At 45.8% G+C, this 24245-nt stretch overlaps 1 protein-coding gene across 3 annotated transcripts in view; it reads left to right on the plus strand.

Moving 5' to 3' along the window:
* LOC141009424 (echinoderm microtubule-associated protein-like 6) overlaps positions 1-24245 on the plus strand; it is a 60623-nt gene that overhangs the window by 16547 nt on the left and 19831 nt on the right. For all 3 annotated transcript variants that reach the window (XM_073482051.1, XM_073482048.1, XM_073482049.1), the window contains exons 2-19: positions 3515-3674; positions 7571-7669; positions 7750-7818; positions 8533-8718; positions 8896-9031; positions 13249-13322; positions 13493-13620; positions 14729-14866; positions 14956-15097; positions 15380-15494; positions 17375-17587; positions 17676-17843; positions 17964-18070; positions 21507-21625; positions 21894-22080; positions 22341-22446; positions 23331-23424; positions 23564-23664. In XM_073482051.1, coding sequence (XP_073338152.1) covers positions 3515-3674; positions 7571-7669; positions 7750-7818; positions 8533-8718; positions 8896-9031; positions 13249-13322; positions 13493-13620; positions 14729-14866; positions 14956-15097; positions 15380-15494; positions 17375-17587; positions 17676-17843; positions 17964-18070; positions 21507-21625; positions 21894-22080; positions 22341-22446; positions 23331-23424; positions 23564-23664 — 2342 coding nt within the window. The remainder of the gene's footprint in view (positions 1-3514; positions 3675-7570; positions 7670-7749; positions 7819-8532; positions 8719-8895; positions 9032-13248; positions 13323-13492; positions 13621-14728; positions 14867-14955; positions 15098-15379; positions 15495-17374; positions 17588-17675; positions 17844-17963; positions 18071-21506; positions 21626-21893; positions 22081-22340; positions 22447-23330; positions 23425-23563; positions 23665-24245) is intronic.

Consider the following 24245-nt stretch of genomic DNA (forward strand, 5'->3'; position numbering starts at 1 on the left):
ACTGTTCAGATGACAGATGTATGTGTTGAAGAGGCTCCTTCATCAGCAGTCAGGGTTGTCATGGTATCAGATGTTCTCGACACGATCGTTGTGGCCAAACTCCCAAATTCCTGATAATGATCCCAACAATCAGATTCATCTTTTTTTCTGTTTTTTGGCAAATAACTTGCTCTGAAAATCCAAAAGTGTCTGTAAAGAGTGTGTAACTATAACTGTGAGAAGGCGTACAAGAGGAACAGCTACACTTCTAATCTTTTTCTAATCTCTTCTTCTCTTTTTTCTATGATTTTTCAGCTGATTTATGGACATTTATATGTGACAAAGTAAAACTAGGCGAGCGTCCATCTCACCCTTCTCTGTGTAAGTAGTTGCTTTTGAATGTACCCGGACAGATTTGAGGAAAACTGCATTTTCATGCCTCGGTCACGGACAGAGATCTGAAATTTAACCTGAAGTTTTAGAAATGTGGTGAAGGAGGCAGGTGTGTTCTCAAAGGGACTTTCTTTAAGTATAAAAGTGCAATAAAAAATTAAAATCAGTCTCCGTGTAGAATCGCAGCCAAACCTTCGTACCTGACCCGCCTTGTTACACCTGCCTGCATGTGTCCTCTTCACCTCTCACAGTCTCGTTACCTCATGTCTCTCCTCTGCAGGCCTCTGGGGGGACGCGCCTGAGTGGACACCAAATTTAGTCCAGACAAGCTCGACTCCCAAATGAATCCTAATGACTCGGATGATCCTCCGACTTTCCTCCGTCACTACGAGCTTCACATCGGTGGTTTTGAGCGAAACGTCTGGATGGATTGTGATCCAGACGTTCATGTTCCTCTCAGGATGATTTGTTGTAACTCAGAGCTCATCATCGTGTGTCTGATACGTCTGTTAGTCACCAAATACCTGCAGAACTAAAACATTCACACCGTCTGTGTTTGAGTTTAGTGCTGTATAGCAGCTCAGAGCTAAACTCAGGTGGTGAACATCAGTATCTTTGTCCTCGTGGCCATTTAAGCGTGCTGATGTTAGTATTTAGTTCAAATGAGCTGCTGTTAAAGTCTGTAGACACGTCATCTTGTCGTCCTCTCCTTTCAGTGGACCTTTGAGTTGAGTTGAGATCGATCCACTTGGTTAAGGTGAGAAAAACATCAGAGTTTGGCTTAAACGGTCGCAGATGGAGATGACCTGACTTCCTGTCTCCACAAAAACAGCTGGACAGCAGGGTCTCTGCTGAGTCAAGACACCAACAGACGTCTGTCACGTCTTTGTCTCGTCTCGCTGCGTCTGCCGTGCGGGATGTGCTCTGATAGGTCGACATCAGTCTCGTGAAGTTGGGAAGGCGGCGTGCGATGACACCAAATAACAATAATCCATAATTCACCTCAGATGCATCAAACTAAAGTAACGAGGCTGTTTGAAGCTGTGAGGAGGAGAAAGTTCAGGTGTTTGTGTTCAGATGTAGAGAGGGAAAGTCTCAGAGATACTCAGGTACAGGACAGATACCTGAAACATCTACGACCATGTCTCTGAAATATCAGAGCCACGTCTGACTGTGTGTTGATGTCTGTGGCGCTGAGGTCCAAATGGATTCGTAATCGTGGGATCTTTTGTCAGTTTGATGTCGATCTGTTATTTCCCCTCGTCGACAGTCGCAGCTGAAACTCCCAGTTGTTGTAGTCGCAGTAACGAGGTGACTGTTAACGTGTCATCACGTGTGAATCATCAGATTCAGACTGTAAATATGAAACTGTGTCACGTCAGGTATCAGCAGGAGAGGTGAGTCCAGGTGTGTGTGTGTGTGTGTGTGTGTGTGTGTGTGTGATATGTTTGACCTTGACTCAGTTGTCGTGCTCAATCCTCAGCTCCACATGCCCTTGGCGATGGGGTCGTCATGGCAACCGCGGCAGCTAGCAGGCTCATTGGCTGGTTGAGGAGGAGAGTCGATGTTGAAGGGTGTGTGTGTGTGTGTGTGTGTGTGTGTGTGTGTGTGTGTGTGTGTGTGGATCAATGGGCCTCTGTGGCTGACACACCTGGTCTATTTCTGTTATACACACACACACACACACTCTCCACTCTGTTGATGGTGTAATGATCCCTGATGTTTGGTGTGTGTGTGTGTGTGTGTGTGTGTGTGTGTGTGTGTGTGTGTGTGTGTGTGTGTGTGTGTGTGTTGATAATGATGCCATTAAGCAGTGTGTGTATTAATAGCGTGTTTGTAAGGAGAACACACTCTGACCCTCTGAGAGGAGACAGGTTTATAAAAAGAGTTCGTCTGAACTGAAAGTTGATTTAAGACGTCTTTTGTCTTTTTATTTATAGAGTTTCATATTTCAGCCTGTTTGAGTTGAACCAGTTCTTATTCCTGGAAATGTTGTAAAATTATCACAAACTCTGAACCCAGTCGAGCCCAAAATACCTTCACAGCTGCTGAAGATGTTTGGCAAAAAAAAGCCATTTTCTGACCTGGAAACACTCCTGCTGAGTGAAACAGGCCAGAGACTCACTGTAGCTCTTTATTTCCTCGTTCACACTAACAGTCACAAACAAAAGCTGAGGTGGAAAACAAAGTTCTGGTTCTGTCTCTCCTCTCTGTAACGTTACGTTCATGAAGTAAAGTCCATTTCACCTCCAGCTCCAGTCAGCAGTCAACAGAACAGAACCTGGAGGTCACTGCTGCAGTCAGGCTGATAAACAGGAGTGAAGATAAATCACCTTTTTAATCCCACAAGTTACAAATTAATCTCTGAGCTCTCCTCCCGTCGGTGAACAGCTCCGGATCAGAACAGAACCTGATCAGACCCCTGGTGGAAGTGGTTGTGATTGATTGTGTATTTGACGACATGTCGGTGGAGAATATTGTACTTTTATTTATCTGAAAGTTTATTTTTCAACATTTGGTTTTACAGATTTTTACAAACCATTTCATCAAACATGAGCTCTTCTTCTTCTTCTTCTACTTCTACTTCTTCTTCTACTTCTTCTTCTCCTTCTTCTTCTTCTCCTTCTCCTTCTTCTTCTTCTTCTTCTTCTTCTTCTTTCACCGCTGATGTGACTTTATCTCGACAGAATGACTGAAATCAACTGATTTTCTGTCCTCACTTTCTCCTTTTACCCTCTGTCTTTATCCCCACCACTCATCTGCCTCCTCTCCTCTCCTCTCCTCTCCTCTCCTCTCCTCTCCTCTCCTCTCCTCTCCTCTCCTCCACCTCTTCTCCTCTCCTCTCCTCTCCTCTCCTCTCCTCTCCTCTCCTCTCCTCTCCTCTCTCCTCCTCCTCCTCTCCTCTCTCCTCCTCCTCCTCTCCTCTCCTCCTCTCCTCCTCCTCCTCTCCTCTCCTCCTCTCCTCTCCTCCTCCCCTCTCCTCCTCCTCCTCCTCCCCTCTCCTCCTCCTCTCCTCTCCTCTCCTCTCCTCTCCTCTCCTCTCCTCCTCTCCTCCTCCTCTCCTCCTCCTCTCCTCTCTCCTCCTCTCCTCCTCCTCTCCTCCCCTCTCCTCCTCTCCTCCTCCTCCTCCTCCTCCTCTCAGCCTGGCGTTGCACCCTGAGCGCTCCCTGGTGGCGACCGGTCAGGTGGGGAAGGATCCCTATGTGTGTGTGTGGGACTCCTTCTGCGTCCAGACCGTCTCTCTGCTCCGTGACGGACACACACACGGCATCGCCTGCCTCGCATTCAGCGGGGACGGACAGGTGAGACGCACACACACACAGACACACAGACACACACATGCACAGACACACACACACAGTGACACACACACACACACACAGACACACACACACACAGACACGCACACACACACACACACAGACACACACACACACACACACACACAGACACACACACATGCACAGACACACACATACACACACAGACACACACACACACACACACACACATACAGACACACACACACACACACACAGATACAGACACAGACACACACACACACACTCAGACACACACACACAGACACACTCACACAGACACACACACACACTCACACACACACACACACACACACAGTGGACGTGATTAATGATGCATGATGTGATTCGACCAGCAGCTCTGTGGCTGGTTGAGTCCAACAGATGGTTTTTGTCATTAAAGGACTCGTGCATCCGCTTAAAGGTCACATAATAACAGTACACACACACACACACACACACACACACACAGTAGACAATAGAGGAGGAGGAGGGAAGAAGTGAGATGAAGACGTGCTGGACCTTCACTGAACAATCCTCTGTTGGTTCTGGTTTGACTTCAGCTGACTTCCTCTTTCACTGCCGTTATTTTTACTATGACCACTCAAACATAAGTTTGGGTCGTTGGGACGTAAATAAGTGATATTTTATTTATGTGGCACCTTCAGTACCTCGGTTACAAAGTGCTTTAATAAAAAGGTCAATGAGACACAAACGCTACAACCAAAACCAGTTAACACAATAAAAACACAGAGAAGTCTTCAGCTGTGACCTGTGAGGATCATTCACAGCCTGATGAACGTGATTAGCTGCTCGCAGAGTCGACCTGTATGTTGGTTTCGCTGACAGTTTGTGAAGCGATTTCAAACTGTGTGTTTGCACAAAGACAGAAATATTCACACATCAGCTTCATAACGCTGCGTGTTGTCTCGTTCTGTTTCTTGATTTGCTTTTGTTCATCGTGTCATTTCACCTCCAACAGTTTGACAGAAATGAAATAAGTTTTTTTCCCTCTGAGTCTCTGTTACCTCACATTTACCTGTAAACCATCAGAGCGATGAGCTCTCTCTGACTAAACATCAAAAAGACGATCAATGATTCATATAAAACCTTCGTGCAGTTTCATCACCACTGAAGGCCGTCTGCTACATCTTCTCTCTGACTAACAGTTTCTGCTCAGCTTCGATCTGTAACGTTGAAAACTACAAACCGAGCCAGAAACCTCGGTGTGGTCGTGGACTCGGACCTGAACGTCAGCAGCCACACTGAGACAGTTACGAAGTCAGCCTTGTCCACGCATTTATCTTCAGCAGACTCGACTTCTGTAACGCCGTCTTGACAGAACGCTGCTGCTCGAGTCCAAACAAGAACCAAAGAAGTAGATCACATCACTCCAGTTCTCAGATCTTTACACTGGCTTCCTGTCTGTCAGAGAACAGACTTCCTGCTGTTGGTGTATAAAGCACTGGATGGTTTCTGATCCATCCGGACCTCTGAGGTCGTCAGGTTCAGGTCTGCTTTCAGCCCCTATAGTCAAAACTAAACATGGAGAAGCAGCGTTCAGTTATTATGAATCAAACATCTGGAACAAACTCCCAGAAGCCTGCAGGTCTGCGCCGACTCCGACTGAAGACCTTTCTGTTTGCTGCAGCTTTTCACTGACGACATTCGAAGGCTTTGAACTGCACTGTGACTTTTACTCTTTAGTCTCTAAACCTTCTACTTTAGCTTACGTTCCTATTTCTTAACTTGTTTTAATGTTTTGTTTCTTGACGTCGTCCGACTTGTTTTTTATGCCCCTGTAAAGCACTTGGAGTTGCCTCGTGTCTGAGTTGTATAATACAAATAAACCTTGAATCATCTCTGCTGTTTGAACAGATCTGATGCCGTCCTTCACCACAGTCACCTGCAGTGTCTCGCTTGATTTATATTGTCTGTGGCTGCATCCTGTCCTCCCACTGACTCTGCTGTGATTCAGTTCATCTGCTGTGAACGTCATCAAACAAACCAACTAACTCTGAGTCACATCGAGTTTACAGTGTGACAGTTGTCAGACAGGTAGAGAGAAACCAGCCCGTCCTTCTCTTCACTTTATCCAACATGTCAGTCAACCTGTGACATGAACCACAGCCCAGTGTCTCATCAGAGGACAGAAAACAGGTCAACCCAAAGTCTCTTCATACGAACACAAGGAAGTCGTCTGTATAGAGTTTGATTTATATCCTCAGCTGTTTCTCTGTCTGTTTTTTAATGCAACAAGCATTTTCTAAAAATCAATGACGCCTGAGTTTGGATCACTGTTCACACTGGAGGTGATCGACCCGCTTTCTGCTCCACCTGGTTGTTTCTCAGTGGGTCAGAACTTTTGTATGAAGTTGAGTTTTCCTGGACTTCCTCGTCAGTGTTGCCTGGAGCCTTTTAAATGTCTGCAGCACCAGGCCCCATTCATAATATACCTGTTTCTAGAAGAACCACATCAGAAAATTTGAAAGTTTGATGAATTCAAAATCATTTTCTCAATTTCACAAAAAGTTGCTACTCACTTGAGGTGTTTTTGGAAACACCTTTTCAGAATAAGAGCTGACAAATGAGCCCGTCATCAGAAAAACGACCAAGCGGCCTATTACGACTCATATTTATGTTCGTTAGGCAGCGACCTCTAGTGGTCGCAGTAATTATTACAGCAGCAAAGGAGGAAGCGAAGTGAAGTGGTATAAAGAGTGACATCGTGCATAAGAAGGAGAAGGAGGTGGACGGAGATCGCTTGTGTAGATTTTGTAGATGGCCAAGATCTTCTTCTCCTTCTTCTTTCTTCTTCTTCTTCTTCTTCTCCTCCTTTTCTTCTTCTCCTTCTTCTTTCTTCTTCTTCTTCTCCTTCTCCTTCTTTCTTCTTCTTCTTCTTCTTTTTTCTTCTTCTTTCTTCTTCTTGTTCTCCTTCTCCTCCTTCTTCTTCTTCTTCTTTCTTCTTCTTCTTATCCTCCTCCTCCTCCTCCTCCTTCTTCTTCTTCTTTTTCTTCTTCTTCTCCTTGTTCTTCTTCTTCTTTCTTCTTCTTCTTTTCCTCCTCCTTCGTCTTCTTTCTTCTTCTTCTTCTCCTCCTCCTCCTCCTCCTTCTTCTTCTCATCTTAATTATCGTCTCAATTTAATATTAATCCTGCTTCATCGTAAGTCGCTCTGTCAGCTAAATGTCAAAGCTAACCGGCTGTTCGTGTTGGTCCAAACCCGCCGCCCATATTCACAGACTAATAACCGCTAAGCCCGTCCTCCAGAGACCAACGTTCAGACATCTGTGGACATTAAAGTTCAAGTGACAGCAGGAGCAAAGGAGGAAGTCAGCTGCTGTTACTGAACCAGATCTGAATGACTGTTGGGGTCATTGCTGAGGCAGACAACATTTCAAACTCAGCCTTTTTAAAATTGGCTATAAAATGCATGGAGTTCTGTTTGGCGGCGGTTCTGAGTGGATATAACTGTTATGAGACGAGGTGAAGTGACTCTGTAAATAATCCATACTGTTGTGTCGGCAGTTTTCGCTTCTGGCCGGGACTTCGGTCACGATGACTTAACAACTCCGAGTAAATCAGACTAAATCAATAAAATAATCATAAATCCATCTTAATAATAAATCAGGAGCTCCGGCTTTGATGCGGCTGATTTATAATTAAATCAGAACCACAGAGGCAGAATTTTCCTCTGGACCCAAAACACTTTGTATCAGGGACTGAGTCCGACTGAAAACGGATATTTGGATCAGACATACACTTGCAGTAAAAATGAAAATCTGAGTGTCAAACTTTAGAAGAAGCAGTGAACATCTTCAGTTACATGTCGAGGCCGCTGATCTGCTTCATGTCAGCATCTCTCTCTCTCTCCGCTGTAGCGTTTGGCCTCGGTCGGCCTCGACGCCAAGAACACAGTGTGTATCTGGGAGTGGAAGAGAGGGAAGATCCTGGCCACCGCCACCGGACACTCAGACAGGGTGAGAGAGAGACAGTGTGTGTTACATAGACTGTGTGTGTGTGTGTGTGAGTGTGTGTTAACATCTCTTCTTCCCTCCAGATCTTCGATATCTGCTGGGATCCGTTTCAGCAGAACCGTCTGGTGAGCTGTGGCGTCAAACACATCAAGGTAACAGAAACTCTGCAGATGTTGATTCTCGTGTCATTGTCAGATCCAGCAGTCGAGTTTTAAACTCAGTCGCAGCCTTCACATTTTATTTTTGTCTTATTTTGATTTGTTTTCTCTCATCAGAAGTTTTATTTCCTGCCTGACAGTAAAACACGAGCCGTCAGAAGGTCCTGTAGGTTTATAACCTGTTCAGAACCGGCCTCTATTTTGGGTCTCTGCTCGAAAATGACATGCTCATAATGAACAGAGTGAATCTCTGCAGCTGCAAGGTCTGTTTGAATAATCGGTGTCATAATAAAGGGAAGACTTGAAACAGGTTAACTGGGCTTCGTCCTCAGTGCCTGTGCACCATCAGCAGGCCCACACCACCTCGTTAGCGTTAAGTCCAAAATTCATTCTCCAGCGTGACAACATGTGAAAAAGTACTAGATATTTATTTCAAGCAGCTTGAGATGATTTTAGGTCGTTTTAATGAGTTAAGTTTGAATATTTTTGCTCAAAAACAATCTTTATTATCACTTTAGAAGTAAAGAAACACTGACTGAATGCTGCAGACTTCAGTCTGGATTGTGTTTGGCTCGGACCATCAGATTCGATCAAACGGCAGCAGGAACTCGTTCTCTAATAACAGAAAATAATCTAATTGATGTTTCAGCCTGAGAGCGAACAGGAAGCACTCAGACCCTCTCGTGTGTCCCTCCTCTCTCTCCGTAGTTCTGGGCTCTGTGTGGAAACGCTCTCACTCCAAAGAGAGGGATCTTCGGGAAGACCGGCGACCTGCAGACCATCCTGTGCGTCGCGGCGGCCAAAGATGACATCACGTACTCCGGGGCGCTCAACGGGGACATTTATGTGTGGAAGGGTCTCAATCTGATACGAACGGTTCAGGCCGCCCACGGGGTGAGTGTCAATCCTGCCTGCTGTGTATTAACATCATCAAGAAACTCAGGAAGGTTCAGCCTCTCAGGACGCGTGAAGCTTGTACAAAAGTCCAAAACCAGCACATCATTGGAACGTGTGTGTGTGTCTGTGTGTGTGTGTGTGTGTGTGTGTGTGTGTGTGTCTGTCTGTGTGCAGGCGGGTATCTTCAGCATGTATTCCTGTGAGGAGGGTTTTGCGACTGGAGGCAGAGACGGCTGCGTCCGACTTTGGGACGTCGACTTCAAACCGATCACCAAGATCGACCTGCGAGAGGCCGAGCAGGGATACAAAGGTAACAAACACCAGCCGCTGTGCCGTCACGGTCAGGGTCCAACCCACGACTACCCAGTATTATCATTACATTATTACATTATTACGGCCTTCATTTTGTTCTCAGGTACACACCTGTAAAGTTACCTGAGTATCTGACACAGTTGTGATACTGCTGGTAAAAATCAGCAAGACACAAAAAAAAAAGATTTATACAGTTTGGACAAATGAAACTCAGTGTGAGCCGCAGATGTTTGTGTCCGTCTCTGATCCAACCACAACATCACCAGACTCCCTTAACAAATGTGTCAGTTTAGTGAGTTGTTGAGTTGGAGACACTTTATAAACTGTGTGAAACTCTGTCTCTGACTGATTCTGACTTATTTGTTCCTTCTTGTAAATTCAGCAAATGTTCTACATGAACTTTTCTGTCTTTGTGTAGAAACATGGAGTCTGTTTGTCTCAGTGATGGACGGGTTTGTTTCATATAGAGCAGGAAGTGACATCACATCACAGCTGGTCACTCAGTTCGTCAGTTCACAGCTGACATTAACTGCGTCTGAGAACACTTTGGATCAATCAGTCTGAATTCTCTCAGAGCCTCACGTCAGCGCCGGAGTTCGACAGTTCAACTTCATTATGTAAGAACATAATGAAAAGTGTCCTTCAGCTGTTCCTGAACAAGAAAAAAACATCTATTGAATCTGAGATGGCTTTATTTCTTTACATGATTTCATTTATATCGTCTAGTCAGTCTCTAAATCACGTTTTATAAATGCATGTAAATGAAAGACATTGTCTTAATTGTGTCTTCACTCTGAAACCAAATGATCAACAACCTGTTTTCTACCTGAACATTTAAACGAGTCCAGACTTCTGCTGTTAATGAGGAGCTCTGTCCTCCGTCTCGATGTCCACTGACGGGATATTTAAAGCTCATTTCTAACAGAATAAGCCGTCAGAGTTTAAATGTCTCAGACTGCACTCGTCTCCTGGAGAACTGAATAAAAGAAGAGAAAGGTCATTTTGAATTCGAGGACTCTTTTGTCAGCTGAAGTTGTGAAGCTTCAGTTTCTTTTTGAAAAGTGAAATCTTGAATCTTTCACCTCCGTCTCCGTCTCTTTCTTCCTCCGAAGACGTTCGCAGAGTTGAGCTGTCGTCGTCTGTCATGACTCGGAGAGACGACCGGCCTGATTTCCTGTCGTTCTCGTCTCTCACGCCGTCTGAGGAGAAGTTTCTCAGTAACGAGGAGCAAAAGACAAAACTTCTGCACCTCTGCAACCACTGACCTGATTCTGGGAGGAGGAGGTGAACGTCTGAACCTCTCCTCCTCATTGTTGCTGCTAAATGGCGTTCGGCAGCAGGAGGCGGAGATGTATTCCTGCAGGAGAAGCAGCAGGAGGGAGCCATTAAGCCCCCGGCCTCCTTTTATGTCTCCTCTCTGAAGATTTCTGAAGGGAAAGTTAGAAAAGACGAAAAGAGGTAAAGACTGTGTGTGTGTCTGTTCCCAGCCAGTTGGAAATGGCCTCATTTTGGAGGAATTGGAGGTTAAAACTCCTCAGACAGATTCAGAGGTCGTTACGAGTCCAGGAGGAAGATGTTTCCTCTCAGCAGGAGACGGTCGAGAAGAAGAGGAGAGGTTTTGTTTTTCTTCTTTTTTATTGGAAAAAATGTTACATCTCCTTGAGAAGGACGCCCAAAACCAGCCCGAACTCTTCATAAACACACTGAACGTGTTGCACACTGCTGTTAGCTTCTAGCACAAAGCACCACCATGAAGCTGCTAGCACGACTGTGGACCATTAATGTTTTAATGGTGGAGATCCGAGCGCTAGTGGCTACTTCACAGCAGCTGCTAACGTTAGCAGCTGGAGAGAGGAGGTCTGCTGTGTTTTCTACACCCTGACGTAGACGGTGTATAAAGTTTGAGAATCAGCCTGCTGTCGGCTTCGATGGAGCCGTGAGGAAACATTTCCTCCAGAAGGAAACAAAGTCAAATGTAAATCAGGTAACTGACATCTCTAATTTTATAAACAAAGACTCAAACGACCACTCGACAGCCGTCACAGAGACACAGTAGTGTTTGAATGTGGAGACGACATATTCTCAGACAGTCTCTCCTGGAGGAAGTTCACATGAAAGTGACAGAAATAGCTGAAAAACAAGCTGAGGGAGGTAATCAGAGCCTGGCTTCTGTCTCACCTCCACACAAAGCGTTCCCAGGATGCACTGCAGCGTTCAGACCTTTTCAAGTCAGCGGCAGAGGACCGGCTGTCAGGATGTTTCCTGTTTGTGCCCAACTTTTCAGAAGTCGTCAAAGTTTGTTGGTTTCATCTTGTTTGTCAGTTGTTGTTTTTGGATCCTGTGATGAAAAACACAGTTTCCTGACGTGGAACTAAAACATGAAGTGCTGTTTATTCAAGAATTATACTTAAATTAATTCATTTCAAATGGATCTTCGGTCTCCAGCAAACGATTTGAAGATACAACCTCATCAGGTACAATCGTCTAACAAACGAGGAGGAGCCCGTATGCCCGCCCTGTGGCCTGCAACAGCCAACGAGTGATTTCATAGACCCACTCCTGGTTCAAACCCCTCCCTCGTGAGCCAATTACAAGCCAGCCAACAGATGAGTGACACATCATGTAGCCAATGACATTTCAAATCTATGAATATGTCATTTAAACAGGTTTTAAACCCCTAAACTTGGAAATTATGCAAGTTTATGTCATTTAAGTGATTTTTCACCTCAGTTCTTGTTTTTGACTGAGTAAATAATGAATTAAAGAACTATAATGAGTATTTTGACGTCACAAAATGGCATTTTTTCTCCCAGGTGCCTGAATAACATGAGAAAAACATGTTAATTGTTCATTTCCAGTGATATTGTTCAAATTTGACCGTGAAAGACGATATGATTGCAGTTACAGGTCGTCTGCATCTGAATCTGACTTTACTTTGGGCTGGACTGGGACACGGAGGCGTTTACGATCATTTTAGAAACATTTTCAGGAACAATAACAGCTAACTCAGAGTTATATCTAAACACATTTAGTTCAACGTCTGCGTCCACCGTCGTTGTAAATGTGTGAACAGGACGATCACATCGACACACGACTGCTGTTTTCTCATCAAACCGTCGAGTGCCTGCAGACAGATTTTCACTTGTGTCGCGCAGGAGGAGGTGTTTCTTCTCTCAGCACCTTCCACCGTCACCGTCACACTCCTGTTCCCTCAGCATCCACAATGTGATTATCAGAGCCGTTCAGCCAATTAGAGCGTCTGCTGTGGCTGGCGGCAGGAATCAGCGTGTGATGTTTCCTGTGACTCTGTTAGAAGCTGGTCTCTGGGGGATCAGCTGACACCAGACGAGCTCATGAGGCGAAGTGGAAACAACAGAGTTTCTGCACGGTGAGAGTCAGGGGAAGGATTTCTGAAGCTTCAGCTCAACATCGTCTAAACCGTCCAGAGGACAGAAATGTGATTTAAAGATCACGTGTTAGTTTCATTTTGATGTTTTCTGACTTTGTTTTTCACAATTCAGAGAAAAAAGTCAGAACTCTTCTGTGGTATCTTCTCAGGATCCTCATGAAGCTTAAAGACCCGTGGATGGACGTGACCGGAGACATGTCGACCCAAATTACTGATATGTTTTAACTTTTTTCTCCAAACGTCTGGTAGAAGATCAGAGGACCTCCTCCACATCTGGTCCACAGTTCTCACTGTGCAAAAATACATACAAGAGTTTTTCTGAAGATAAAATATGGAGATAAATAAAGTGGATTCTCTCCAAACTTCTGTTTTCATTATGAAGTCTCTCTCTCTGACTCTGAAATGTTCCTGTTGGACTCGATGGTCTCCGGCGGCTGAAGCTTCGTCCTGACATGAAGCTGATCTCAGGGTGATGAACCACAGAGAAGGTCGCTGCTCGTTAAGAGAAAGTCAATGAGAGCTGCAGAGCGACCAGGAAACTCCTCATCAATAATCATCGATCGACTCCATTTCTCTGCTTTTCTCTGTTTCTTCTTGACTCTCACGTTTCCAGATTCGATCTCAACGATCCAACCTGAACCTTCCTCCTCGTGAGCCGTCTTCAACGTGTCTTCAGTCTTCCTTCCTCCTCTTTTTCTCTTATTTCTTTTATCTCGCAGCCGGTTTATTTCTGTCGTCTCTCCTGATATTTTTACATTTCTTTTACAGCTGATCTAATCCTCTTCCTCCTCCTCTTCCTCCTCCAGGTCTGTCTATTCGCAGCGTCTGCTGGCGAGCCGACCGGATCCTGGCGGGAACGCAGGACAGCGAGATCTTTGAGGTGAGAGAGGAGACGCACGGCTGAACGCTGGCTCCTCATTGGTCCACACATTGTTTACCTCACTGTAACAGTGTCGTTTCACTGTTAAACTCACATGAAAACGCCTCTGACACTGTAAGACGTTGACTCTCAGGTGCAGGCTCAGTCTGACGGCTCTGCTCTGTCTCCAGGTGATGGTGAGGGATCGAGACAAGCCGCTGCTCATCATGCAGGGACACAGCGAGGGCGAGCTCTGGGCACTCGACGTTCACCCCAAAAAACCTCTGGCTGTCACCGGCAGCGACGACCGCTCCGTCAGGTCAGTGCAGGAACAGACCGAGCTCCTGCTCGTCTGCAGCGTCTGAGACTAATCACACATCCTGTAATGATCTGAACACAGTCAGCTGAGCACAGGTGATCACAGCAGCACTGAAGACGAAGACACGGCGCTGCTGACTCCATGCAGCTCGTGATGATGCTTCTTCATTTTCTTTCTGACATTTTATTTCAAATAATCGACCCAACTGTTTCTTACATCAGCTTTCTGTTCCAGTATTGAACATACGGAGCTGAAAGAGGCAGATGAACCAGATTTAACTGAACTCCACCCTGAAACATGATGTGTGTCTTGTGGATGACGGTTCTGTACCGCCCACAGTGGCTCATTAAAGTCCAAAACACAAACATATAAAAAATCATCACGTGTTTTTAGTTTCCTCTTCAGACGTTTTCACGAAGCTGCTGAAAGCTCAGATCATCGTCCAGTAATACGTTCATGACGAGACACAGAGGCATCGAGGCCGTTTACCTGCAGCAGGTGACTGTGACTCAGGAGTCACCTCAAGCAGACTACCTGCTACTTTCACCTCCAGAGAGGTTCATGAGTGAGGTCGCATTAACTGAGAATTTTAATGTTTACAATATTAATGAGGTAATGACAAACTGTTTCCATCAGTGAGTAGACCAGCTGCTCTCAGAGGAAAATAAGCTCCCAGAACACTGTTTGAAGCTAGAAAGGTGGCAGGGTCCGCCACATATAAACAAAGTAAAACAGTCTCTCTGTATATGACGTAGTTTAAGGAAGACCTTTTCAGTTTTTTGTCCTCCTTCAGTGTGTTTTGGGTTCTTGTGGTCGTTCACACCAACAGAAGTTTTAATCACCTCGAAACGCCTCGTCAGCAGTCCCGCCTTTAATTCTGTGACTTCGTGACATCACAAATGTTCCTCTGCCATCAGCTCGACATAGTTTCTGCAGCAGCTCCTCTCCTCAGCTGAAGCGAGCGTCTCAGACGGAGGACGAGAACACACTAAAGCTTGTAAACCTGTTGTCATAGTAACCCAAAATAATCTTACGACCCTGGAAGTGATCAGAACGTCTCCTGTAGAAGGTCAATACGTTACGTATCTGTAACTCTGTCTGGCGTCAGGTTGTGGAGTCTGGTGGATCACGCCCTCATCGCTCGCTGTAACATGGAGGAGGCGGTGCGGAGCGTGGCGTTCAGCGTGGACGGATACCAGCTGGCTCTGGGCATGAAGGACGGATCCTTCACTGTGCTGAGAGTCAGGTAGCACACGCACACACACACACACACACAGGACAAACACTTGTGTTGTAACGCGACATGAACAGGATGTTTTTCTGTGTCCGTCTCAGAGACATGACGGAGGTCGTCCACATCAAAGACAGGAAGGAGGTGATCCACGAGATGAAGTTCTCTCCGGACGGAGCGTACCTCGCTGTCGGCTCCAACGACGGGCTGGTGGACGTCTACGCTGTCGCCCAGAGATACAAGAAGGTAGAGCGGAGAAAAGGTTCAAACTGTGAAGTCAGAAAACAGACACACAAATACACCAGACACTGAAGCTGACGTGGAAAAACTCCTTTTCCAACATTCATGAAGAGATGTTTTATTTCTCCCCGGAGGAAATTCACATGTCAAAATAACAAAGATGTTTTTCACTGTGCCAGAAATGTGAAACGTAAACAAATAAAGTCAGATAAACTTTATAGAAACTGCTTCTCGTAGTTTGACTGGTTGTTTCCACCTCCGTCCGTCCGTCCGTCCGTCCGTCTGCAGGTGGGGGAGTGCTGTAAGTCCAGCAGCTTCATCACACACCTGGACTGGACTCTGGACAGCAAGATCCTGCAGACCAACGACGGAGCAGGAGAGCGCCTCTTCTACCGAATGCCCAGTGAGTCTCTGCAGTCACACCGTCAGCGTGAACGTCCTCAAGTTTGAAACCAGTTCACCCAGAAATATAAACCCAGTCCTCACCTCCTCCCTCCATGCTGATATGAAGTCCGGTGACGTCTGGTCCACAAAACGTTTCTGGAGCTTCACAGTGAAGGAGACGCTCCTCACATGTGCAGAACTTGCCTTAGAAACATCATGTTTTTAAGTTTTCTTCAGTATCACAGTGATCCAGTGAGTGTTGTCTGAACATCCACAGGTTCACTGCAAACAGGAAGTGTGCAGAGGTACTTCGGCACAGTTTTTTGGAGTGAGGTTTTATTTATTTTGGTTGTTTTTTCCGTTTTAAATGAAATCTCCAGTTACCTCAGTCAGCGCTGTTTTACTGTGACGCTCCAGAAATGTTCTGTGGACTACTGGTCAAAATATTTTGAGAAAGCGATTGTTCTTTGTGAGGGTAAGGACAGGAAAATCATATTTCAAGATAAATCTGTTGTTTTTAAAAGATACATTTTAATATTACGAGGTTGTCATGGTAACAGTCTCCCGTGAGAACAGCCTGTGCGTCAGAAGATAATGACGAATGAGTGGAAACGAACTCGACGGTCCACACAAGGAACGAGTTTCTTCAGCCTGTCGCTCCTTCAGCAGAGAGATTTTATTATATAGACATTGTTTTAGCAGGATGTCCAAGAAAATGTCCCCTCCTGGATCTCACGTCCCGTGTTGGTGGGTGTGTGATAGACACACACACACACACACACACACACACACACACGCACACACACACACACACACGCACACACACACAGTGTCAGACTCATGCATGTATTCATGAACTGAATATTCTTGTAGCTGTCAGAGGACGGAGGACACGGTGAGAGGAGAGGAACGTATTTTCAGACGGATTGATGGAAACGTTTTAAAAGTTACAGTCCTGGTTGATCGGTGTGGTTACCATGGTAACAGCAAGTGCAGTTAAATACTTGTCTAATCTGGAGGCAGTAAAAACTCTCCGAGCAGCGACTTCGTCTTGGTTGTTTTAATAAAGAAGTCGGTCCTCCGTCTGATTTCACTGTAACAGCAGGACAGTCAGAGGAGCCGGTGATGATGAGGAGGAGCCGGTGATGATGAGGAGGAGTCGGTGATGATGAGGAGGAGCCGGAGGTGTCGCCTGCTGCTCTTCATCATCATCTCTGTGGCTGCTGTCGGCTCATAAAACCTGTCCAGTGAGAAGAAATGACCAGAGTGACCGCTGTCTTGTTTTGAAGAAGCGTTTTTCATGAACCCGTCTGTTCGTTTTCAGCTGAAGCAGCAGGAAGTGTTTTGTTCGCTCCATCAGTAAACTGGAGCGTGAACAACAATCAGTGAGGTGATCTCTGAGCTGCTGCATTGTTTCTGGTGTCCATGTGAAGTCGGTCTGAGTCCAGCTCAGGTATGGCGGACTCCGCCTCGGATAATAGCCAAGTTTCCATCCAAATGTGTCGCAAATTGTAACTGAGGAAACAGAAAAAAAATAATCTGACAATAAATATAAATCATCAAGATTTTAACTTTGAGGACAGAAAGAACGAAGGATCACACCACAAAACACTGAGTCACACACACACACACACACACACACTCAGCGCTGCAGGAGGTTGTGTGTGTGTGTGTGTGTGTGTGTGTGTGTGTGTGTCCACCAAGAGTAACCAGCTCTGCAAGAAGATCAGAATCTGCCCCGTCGACACGTTTCCTGTCCTCGTTTCTGTTAAAACTGATTAATGTTGATAAAAATGTGCAGATCCTGTGTTTGTTATCGTCTTCAGGGAGACAAACTGCTGCACGCTGACACAGAGCGTCAGCTCCAGAAATGAACGGCTCTGTTTCTTCCTCCTGCAGTGGGGAAGCCGGTGGTCAGTAAGGAGGAGGTGAAGGGTCAGTGCTGGGCGTCCTGGAGCGGCGTCCTGGGCTCAGAGGTCAGCGGCATCTGGCCCAAATACTCAAATCTAACCGAGATCAACGCCGTGGATGCAAATCACGCCGCCGCCGTGCTTGTTAGCGGAGACGACCTCGGCCTCGTTAAGCTCTACCGTTTCCCCTGTCTGAGGAAAGGTCTCTACCCTTCTTCTTCTTCTGCTGCTGTGTTTTCTACTTTCCTCCCTCTGCTTCCTCTTTAAACGATTCCTCTGTTCTCTCCAAGGAGCCAAATTCAAGAAGTACATCGGTCACTCAGCCCACGTGACCAACGTCCGCTGGTCACACGACCTGCAGTGGGTGCTGACCACCGGCGGGGCCGACCACGCCCTGTTCCAGTGGAGGTTTCTGCCAGAGTCGGTCATGAACGGAGGACTGGACATCAACGTACCAGGTGGGGAAGCAGCTGTAGTGGACATGTTGATGTTCACCTTCGTTTTTATTTTCCACCTTCACCTAATCATCCGATCAGACGAGTTTTAAAGACCTGTGTGTCCGTGTGTCTCCTCTGCAGACAGCCACGGGGACTCCAACAGCGAGGAGTCGGACAGCGACGTGTCCGACGTCCCGGAGCTCGACTCCGACATCGAGCAGGAAACACAGATCAACTACGACAGACAGGTAGGACCTCGGGTCAGCCGGGACCGTCTGGGTCGTCTCCGTGGCGCTGAGCCCTCAGCTGCCCCTCGCTGGCTTCACAGAGCAGCTCTGGACACGTGAATGTGTTTGTGCTGCTGTGTTGTGTTTTAACAGCAGCTCCTCGCTCATATTTCCAGCGCACAGCAGGGATCAATGTGGTTACCATGGCGATCCTAAAAAACACGCCTTATCTCCAACGCCAGACGCCGCCTGGCAGATGTTCCCATAGCTGCTGCTGCCAGTGTCGCAACCATGTGCTGTTTGTAGATAGAGCTGTGTGTGTGTGTGTGTGTGTGTGTGTGTGTGTGTGTGTGTGTGTGTGTGTGTGTGTTTAGATTTGTCAGAAGCTCCAAAGTTTAATTGGAAAGAGCAGAAAAACATGGATTATTATTATTATCATTGTATTCTCTTATCTCTCCATCCTTGTTTCCTGTTTCCTGTTTCCTGTTTCCTTCCCCTCCTCTCTTACTATCCTTCCTCCCTCCGTCCGTCCTCCTCCTCTTCTGTTTCCTTTCATTCACATCATCTTTCTTGTTTTCCTGTCTATGGTTCTGGTTCCTCCACTTTGGTCCAGACTAAAATGTGTTGTGATGAAGATGGTGAACAAAAGACCTGCAGGGCGAGAGTCGGTGTTAGTGTCCAACCGACACAGTCGTCATTATCACAACCCCACGGCCACGTTGTGCAAGTAGTGAGAGTGTAAATCGAACAGTTTCATCCCGATACAGAACGTATCGATTCTCTGATACGATACGATATTTGCCAATATCAAGAAGTCTGCCACGATATGATTTGATTCAGCTGAGGAGCCTGTGATCGATATGAAACGACATCATCTGCATATTTAACACAATCAGTTACAGAAGAAGCTGCCACCATTTTGATTTCTGTCTCTGGCCATTAAACAAACGACACATATAATTATAACATAATTAGTGGTTACATGCCGTAAAACTGACGTTAAACCGACTAAGAGCCATAAAACATGGATTAACAGCAGGACAGTTAGAAGAGTATATAGTTTTTTGCTAGTCACCATTATTAGCTGAAGCCTATGGCATTTTACATTGCATAAATTAGCATAGCAGCTAGCTAACTTTACTCTACTCATAGTTTAACAAATCACATAAACTATTTGAACTTCCCGCTGCTGGTTTACGTCACTGCGTCTCCCGACAGACATCACAGTTTAATTTACAGCTTGCTTTGTTTTAACATGTCGTGTTCAGGTGCTTTAATATCTCGAGGCAGCAGAAAGTGAGCAGCAAACACCTCGTCTGAACTCAGGGATGTTTAATTCAGACAGTAAGATGCACCTTCACAGGGAAGGTCTCGACATGTGAACGCTCAGCTTCAATGATTCAGAGGCTGCTTTGTTTCCATTAAAGTCACCACATTAAATAAAGTGGACATTTAAGCAGCAAAACTAAAATCTGCAGTTATAAACGTGACCGGACAGAAGAAACAGGATTAAACTTTTATCTTCTGAAGTACAGAACTCGGCTCTGATGGAGCTCAGGATTTATCGGCTTTACTTCGAACAGTCGCATGTTGCGCTTCACTTTGCTCCCAGATTATCTGCTGTTTAAGTAGTAAAGGGGAGTTGGAGACTTTAGAGCATGCACTATAGATAGTTTAAATAGGGCCTTTGTAGCACTTAAAGATGTAAATGTGTGTTTTTATGTTATATTTTACAACTGAACAGGAAAGTAGATGTTAAAAGAGAAGCTGTGTTGAATTAGATGTCTGCAGCCACCACACTCACTGCAGTGAGAAGAAATATGAATTATGTTTTGATAATTCTCCTCTAAGATAATTATACAGCGAGGAGAAACAGGACGTGTTGTGGAGTCTAGTTTGCTGTCGCACTGAAGCGTCTGTAACTCGCAGCGCTGATCCAGCGTGACGCTCCGCAAATATGCAGCTCTGTCGACGGGAAGCAGCGTGAAGAGAAAGTGGAGCGCTGCCAGTCCCAAACCTCCCGAGAGCAAAGACTCCCTGTGAACGTCTCAGACGGCTCCAAGACGCCAACTCACCCTCAACAGAGTCATTTGCATGAAAAATGAGCAGGCGTATATTCACTGCCGAGAGCGAAAACACTGCAGTGTTCAGCTTCATCCTCCGACCAGTTAACAGAGCAGAGAGCTGTGTGGACAGGAGATGTCACGTCGTCGTGTTGAGATAATGTATCGATGATGTGTCGTCCTGTTTATTCATCATTTCATATTCTGGATGTCAACACGAACGCCTCACCGCAACATGCTTCAAACACTCTGAGACACACAACAATATATAAAACTTCACAACTCTGACTTCAGTCCAACAAAAAGTACCTGCTCACACTCTTGTTACTGCGCTGAAGTACTTTTTGTACCAAACATGTTGTTATAACTTGAGAATGTGGCTCGATGTCCCTTCAGTTCTTTATCATCCGTTGTCTTTTCGGCTGCTGATCGATCGAGAAGCTGCTTATTAGTATTTTTGTGTATTTCAAAAGTAGCTGTAAAATCAGAAGAATAAAAAGAAAAAAGTCTGTAAAATTACGGACGTATGAGAGTTTAAAGACTGTTTCCACCACAGGAAGTTCCTAAAAAGTGATGGAGTCAGTAACGTTCGCTGTAAAGAAACAGCTTCATGTTTTAGGGAGTTCCTCTTCCTCGTCTGTAATTTGCCACTTTTTATATTCTGCTGCTGAACTTGCTGTTTGTTTAAATCCCAGTACGCTCACCGTAAAGTTTACAGAGGTCTGGTGAATAATGTTCTGAGGGATGTGAACATTATGTTGGCAGCTGTGTCTTTAAGCCTTCATGTGTTCACATTTTGGCAACATGGCTCCATTATAAGTGAGCTGAATGAGCTGTTAGCAGCTCCTGTCTGCAGTGACCCTGTGGACGTACAGACAAACATCACTGCATCACTTTGACGCTGAAGAAAACTTAAAAACATGATGTTTCTCAGGCAAGTTCTGCACATGTAAGGAGAATCTTGTTTCTGTGATCTCTATGCAGATTTATGCACATTTATTCATTAGCGACATCAAGATAATAATATCCTGAGGAAGTGTAAATCTCACTGAATCTATAAATATGTGCATCACGTCTGTGTGTTCAGGTTGATGCTATCAGACGCTGACTGTTTGTTATAATCACCTCCACCGTCACCGTCTCTGCTGCAGCTCTCACCTGAGATCTCGTTGATAAGCAGGTGAACTCGGTTCATCTGAAGTTTATCTGGACACCTTTCATCTGCTGCAATGTGCAAAAAAAGAGCTTATTGTCGTTTTTCAAATGTCTCACTTCTCAAGGTTTGATGAAGGCCTTCATGTTCGCTATTGTGCATCTTTTAGAAATGCATTGCGTGCTGGGAGCTTTTATTTTGTAGCTGAGGAGAAACACCTTGTGTCCGTGTGTTTGTGCAGGTGTATAAGGAGGACCTGCCTCAGCTGCGACAGCAGAGCAGAGAGAAGAAACAGCAGGTGGGATCTCTGAAGAGGCAGCGAGGACCGGACCAGGGCCTCCGGCTGCAGTTTGTGCACGGGTACGATTCAGTTTGTCGACTCGTGTGTTTGAATTTGAGTCACAACGTTTCAGACGTCAGACGACAAAGAGAAGAAGAGCGGTTCATGTTTATACAACTAAGAAAGGCAAAAAGAAATGAGTCAGATGTGTTCGGCAGTAAATCTTACATGTCAGCAGTGGATGGCTGTGACAGTGAATATTGTGTGTGTGTGTGTCTGTGTGTGTGTGTGTGTGTGTGTGTGTGTGTGTGTGTGTGTGTGTGTGTGTGTGTGTGTGTGTGTGTGCAGGTACCGTGGTTACGACTGCAGGAACAACCTGTTCTACACTCAGGGCGGGGAGGTGTTGTACCACGTGGCGGCGGTGGGTGTGGTCTACAACCGACAGCTGCACAGCCAGCGCTTCTACCTCGGCCACGACGACGACATCCTGAGCCTCAGCATCCACCCGCTGAAGGACTACGCTGCCACAGGACAGGTGCACGCACACACACACACACACGCACACACACACACGATGATCCCACTGCCTTAGATCACAGAAACAGTTTCCAGTTTGTGTTTTTCCACTGGTGATATCAGCTGAAGTGTCAGAGTCTCATAGGATCTGTAAATATCTGTAACCTGTTCACCTGAACTGGTTTGTTTGGACCCTCTGCTGTGTGTGTGTGTGTGTGTGTGTGTGTGTGTGTGTGTGTGTGTGTGTGTGTGTGTGTGTGTGTGTGTGTGTGTGTGCAGGTGGGGAGGGACCCGGCCATCCATGTGTGGGACATCCAGACTCTGAAGTGTCTGTCGTTGCTGAAAGGCTTCCACCAGAGAGGAGTGTGTGCTCTGGACTTCTCAGGTAGCCTGTGATTGTGCATCTGTGTTAACGAGGAGTGATTTGAGTCCAGACCGACTCCCAGTCAGTGAGGTCGTTCACGTCCCCATCAGGATGAATTACAACACTGTGATGATCCTCTTACTTTATTTTGGCCGTCATTGATTCGTCCAGTACTGCTAATGACTCTCCTGTACGCCTCAGTTGTACTCGTCATGCTAATTAGTGAGCGTTAACATGCCTCACAAATACGTTAATGGAGTCAGTGAAGTCCGTTATGAAGAAGTTAACCCTCTCTGATTAAACCACTGATTTTCTAAAGAGCTGACATGTGTGGACGCTGCACCTGACGACCGATATGCAGCCATTTACATCACACAAATCCCTGAAGAAAATGGAGATGTTCAAGTACAGTCCACGAATCACCAGGCAAAACCACAGACATTTCTGCAGGTTAAAGTTTCAGAGTAATGTTGTGACAGTGTGTCTTTATGTTCTGGTTGGATGAAGGCACAGACCTGGATTTGTCGCCACAGTCACGGCTGGAAAATGTCCAGATGTTGCGTTAAAAACATCCAGTTAGCCAAAAAGTTAGTTATTGCAGGTTTATGTACAATAAGTAAAATACTTTGCTGCTTCCTTAAACCAAAACTTTAGTTTGTATGTCGTTAGTTTGAAACCGTACTCGTTAGTTTATAAGTAGCTTGAGTTGATGCGACACACACAGTCTTCATCAGAACAGAGAACGGTTCTGATCACAGCTTCGGTCTGTTCGTCTCATCAGTACCACAGATTAAACTCCACCTGCTCCTCCAGCCGGAGCTCCCCCCTCTCTGGGCTGTGATTGGCTGATCTGTGAAACATTAACGACCCTCCTGTCGTGTTTTTGTCTCCGTGTCCTGACGCAGCTGATGGAAAGAGTCTGGTGTCGGTGGGAGTCGATGACGGACACTCGATTGTCGTCTGGGACTGGAAGAGAGGAGAGAAGCTCGCGACCGCCAGGTACCACGAACACTCAAACTAAAGCTGGAGATGAAGCTTAGCTGCTTTATACTTTAACATTCAGATGGAAGAGGAGACAACTACTTCTGCTTGATGCTTTAAGATCTGTCTGTTCTTACACCTGTGTGTGTGTCTTCAGGGGTCACAAGGAGAAGATCTTCGTGGTGAAGTGTAACCCTCTGCTGATGGACAAACTGGTCACTGTGGGAATCAAACACATCCAGTTCTGGCAGCATGCAGGTGAAACTTCACAACTCTGACTTCAGTCCAGCAAAGATTAATTCACATAGTTAGAAAACTGTTTCCACCACAGGAAGTCCCTGAAAAGAGTTGGAGTCAGTAACGTTCGCTGTAAAGCAACAGCCTCGTGGTTTCATTCTTCTTCCTCGTCTGTAATTTGTCACTTATTATATTCTGCTGCTGAACTTCCTGTTTGTCTAATTTCCAGCACGCTCAGCGTAAAGTCGACTCTCTTGTTCTGACCTTTTGCTGCTGCAACAGCCGGCGTCCCAAAAGAGACAATTAAACCTTTAAATGAGCCTAATGTGGACTTCCTTATGACCTTTAGGCCGGAAGAAGTTTAACTGTGAGAGACACGAGGAACGGGTGCTGCAGGTGTTGGTTACTGTAGTTTAGCTGCTAATTTGGTCGACAGTTGCAGCAGCTGCTGCTCGTGGAGGCTGCAGCTTACATCAAACTCTGCTTTCCTTCTCAGAGTCGTAACTCAGTCGAGTCTGAACACACAGACGTGATTCAGAGTCTCTAATGTCGCAAGTAAACGTCTTTAAATCCACTTAGAAATGATTGGAAAGAGACGCCCC

This window comes from Pagrus major, chromosome 15 (assembly GCF_040436345.1).
Source record: "Pagrus major chromosome 15, Pma_NU_1.0".
Lineage (NCBI taxonomy): Eukaryota > Metazoa > Chordata > Actinopteri > Spariformes > Sparidae > Pagrus > Pagrus major.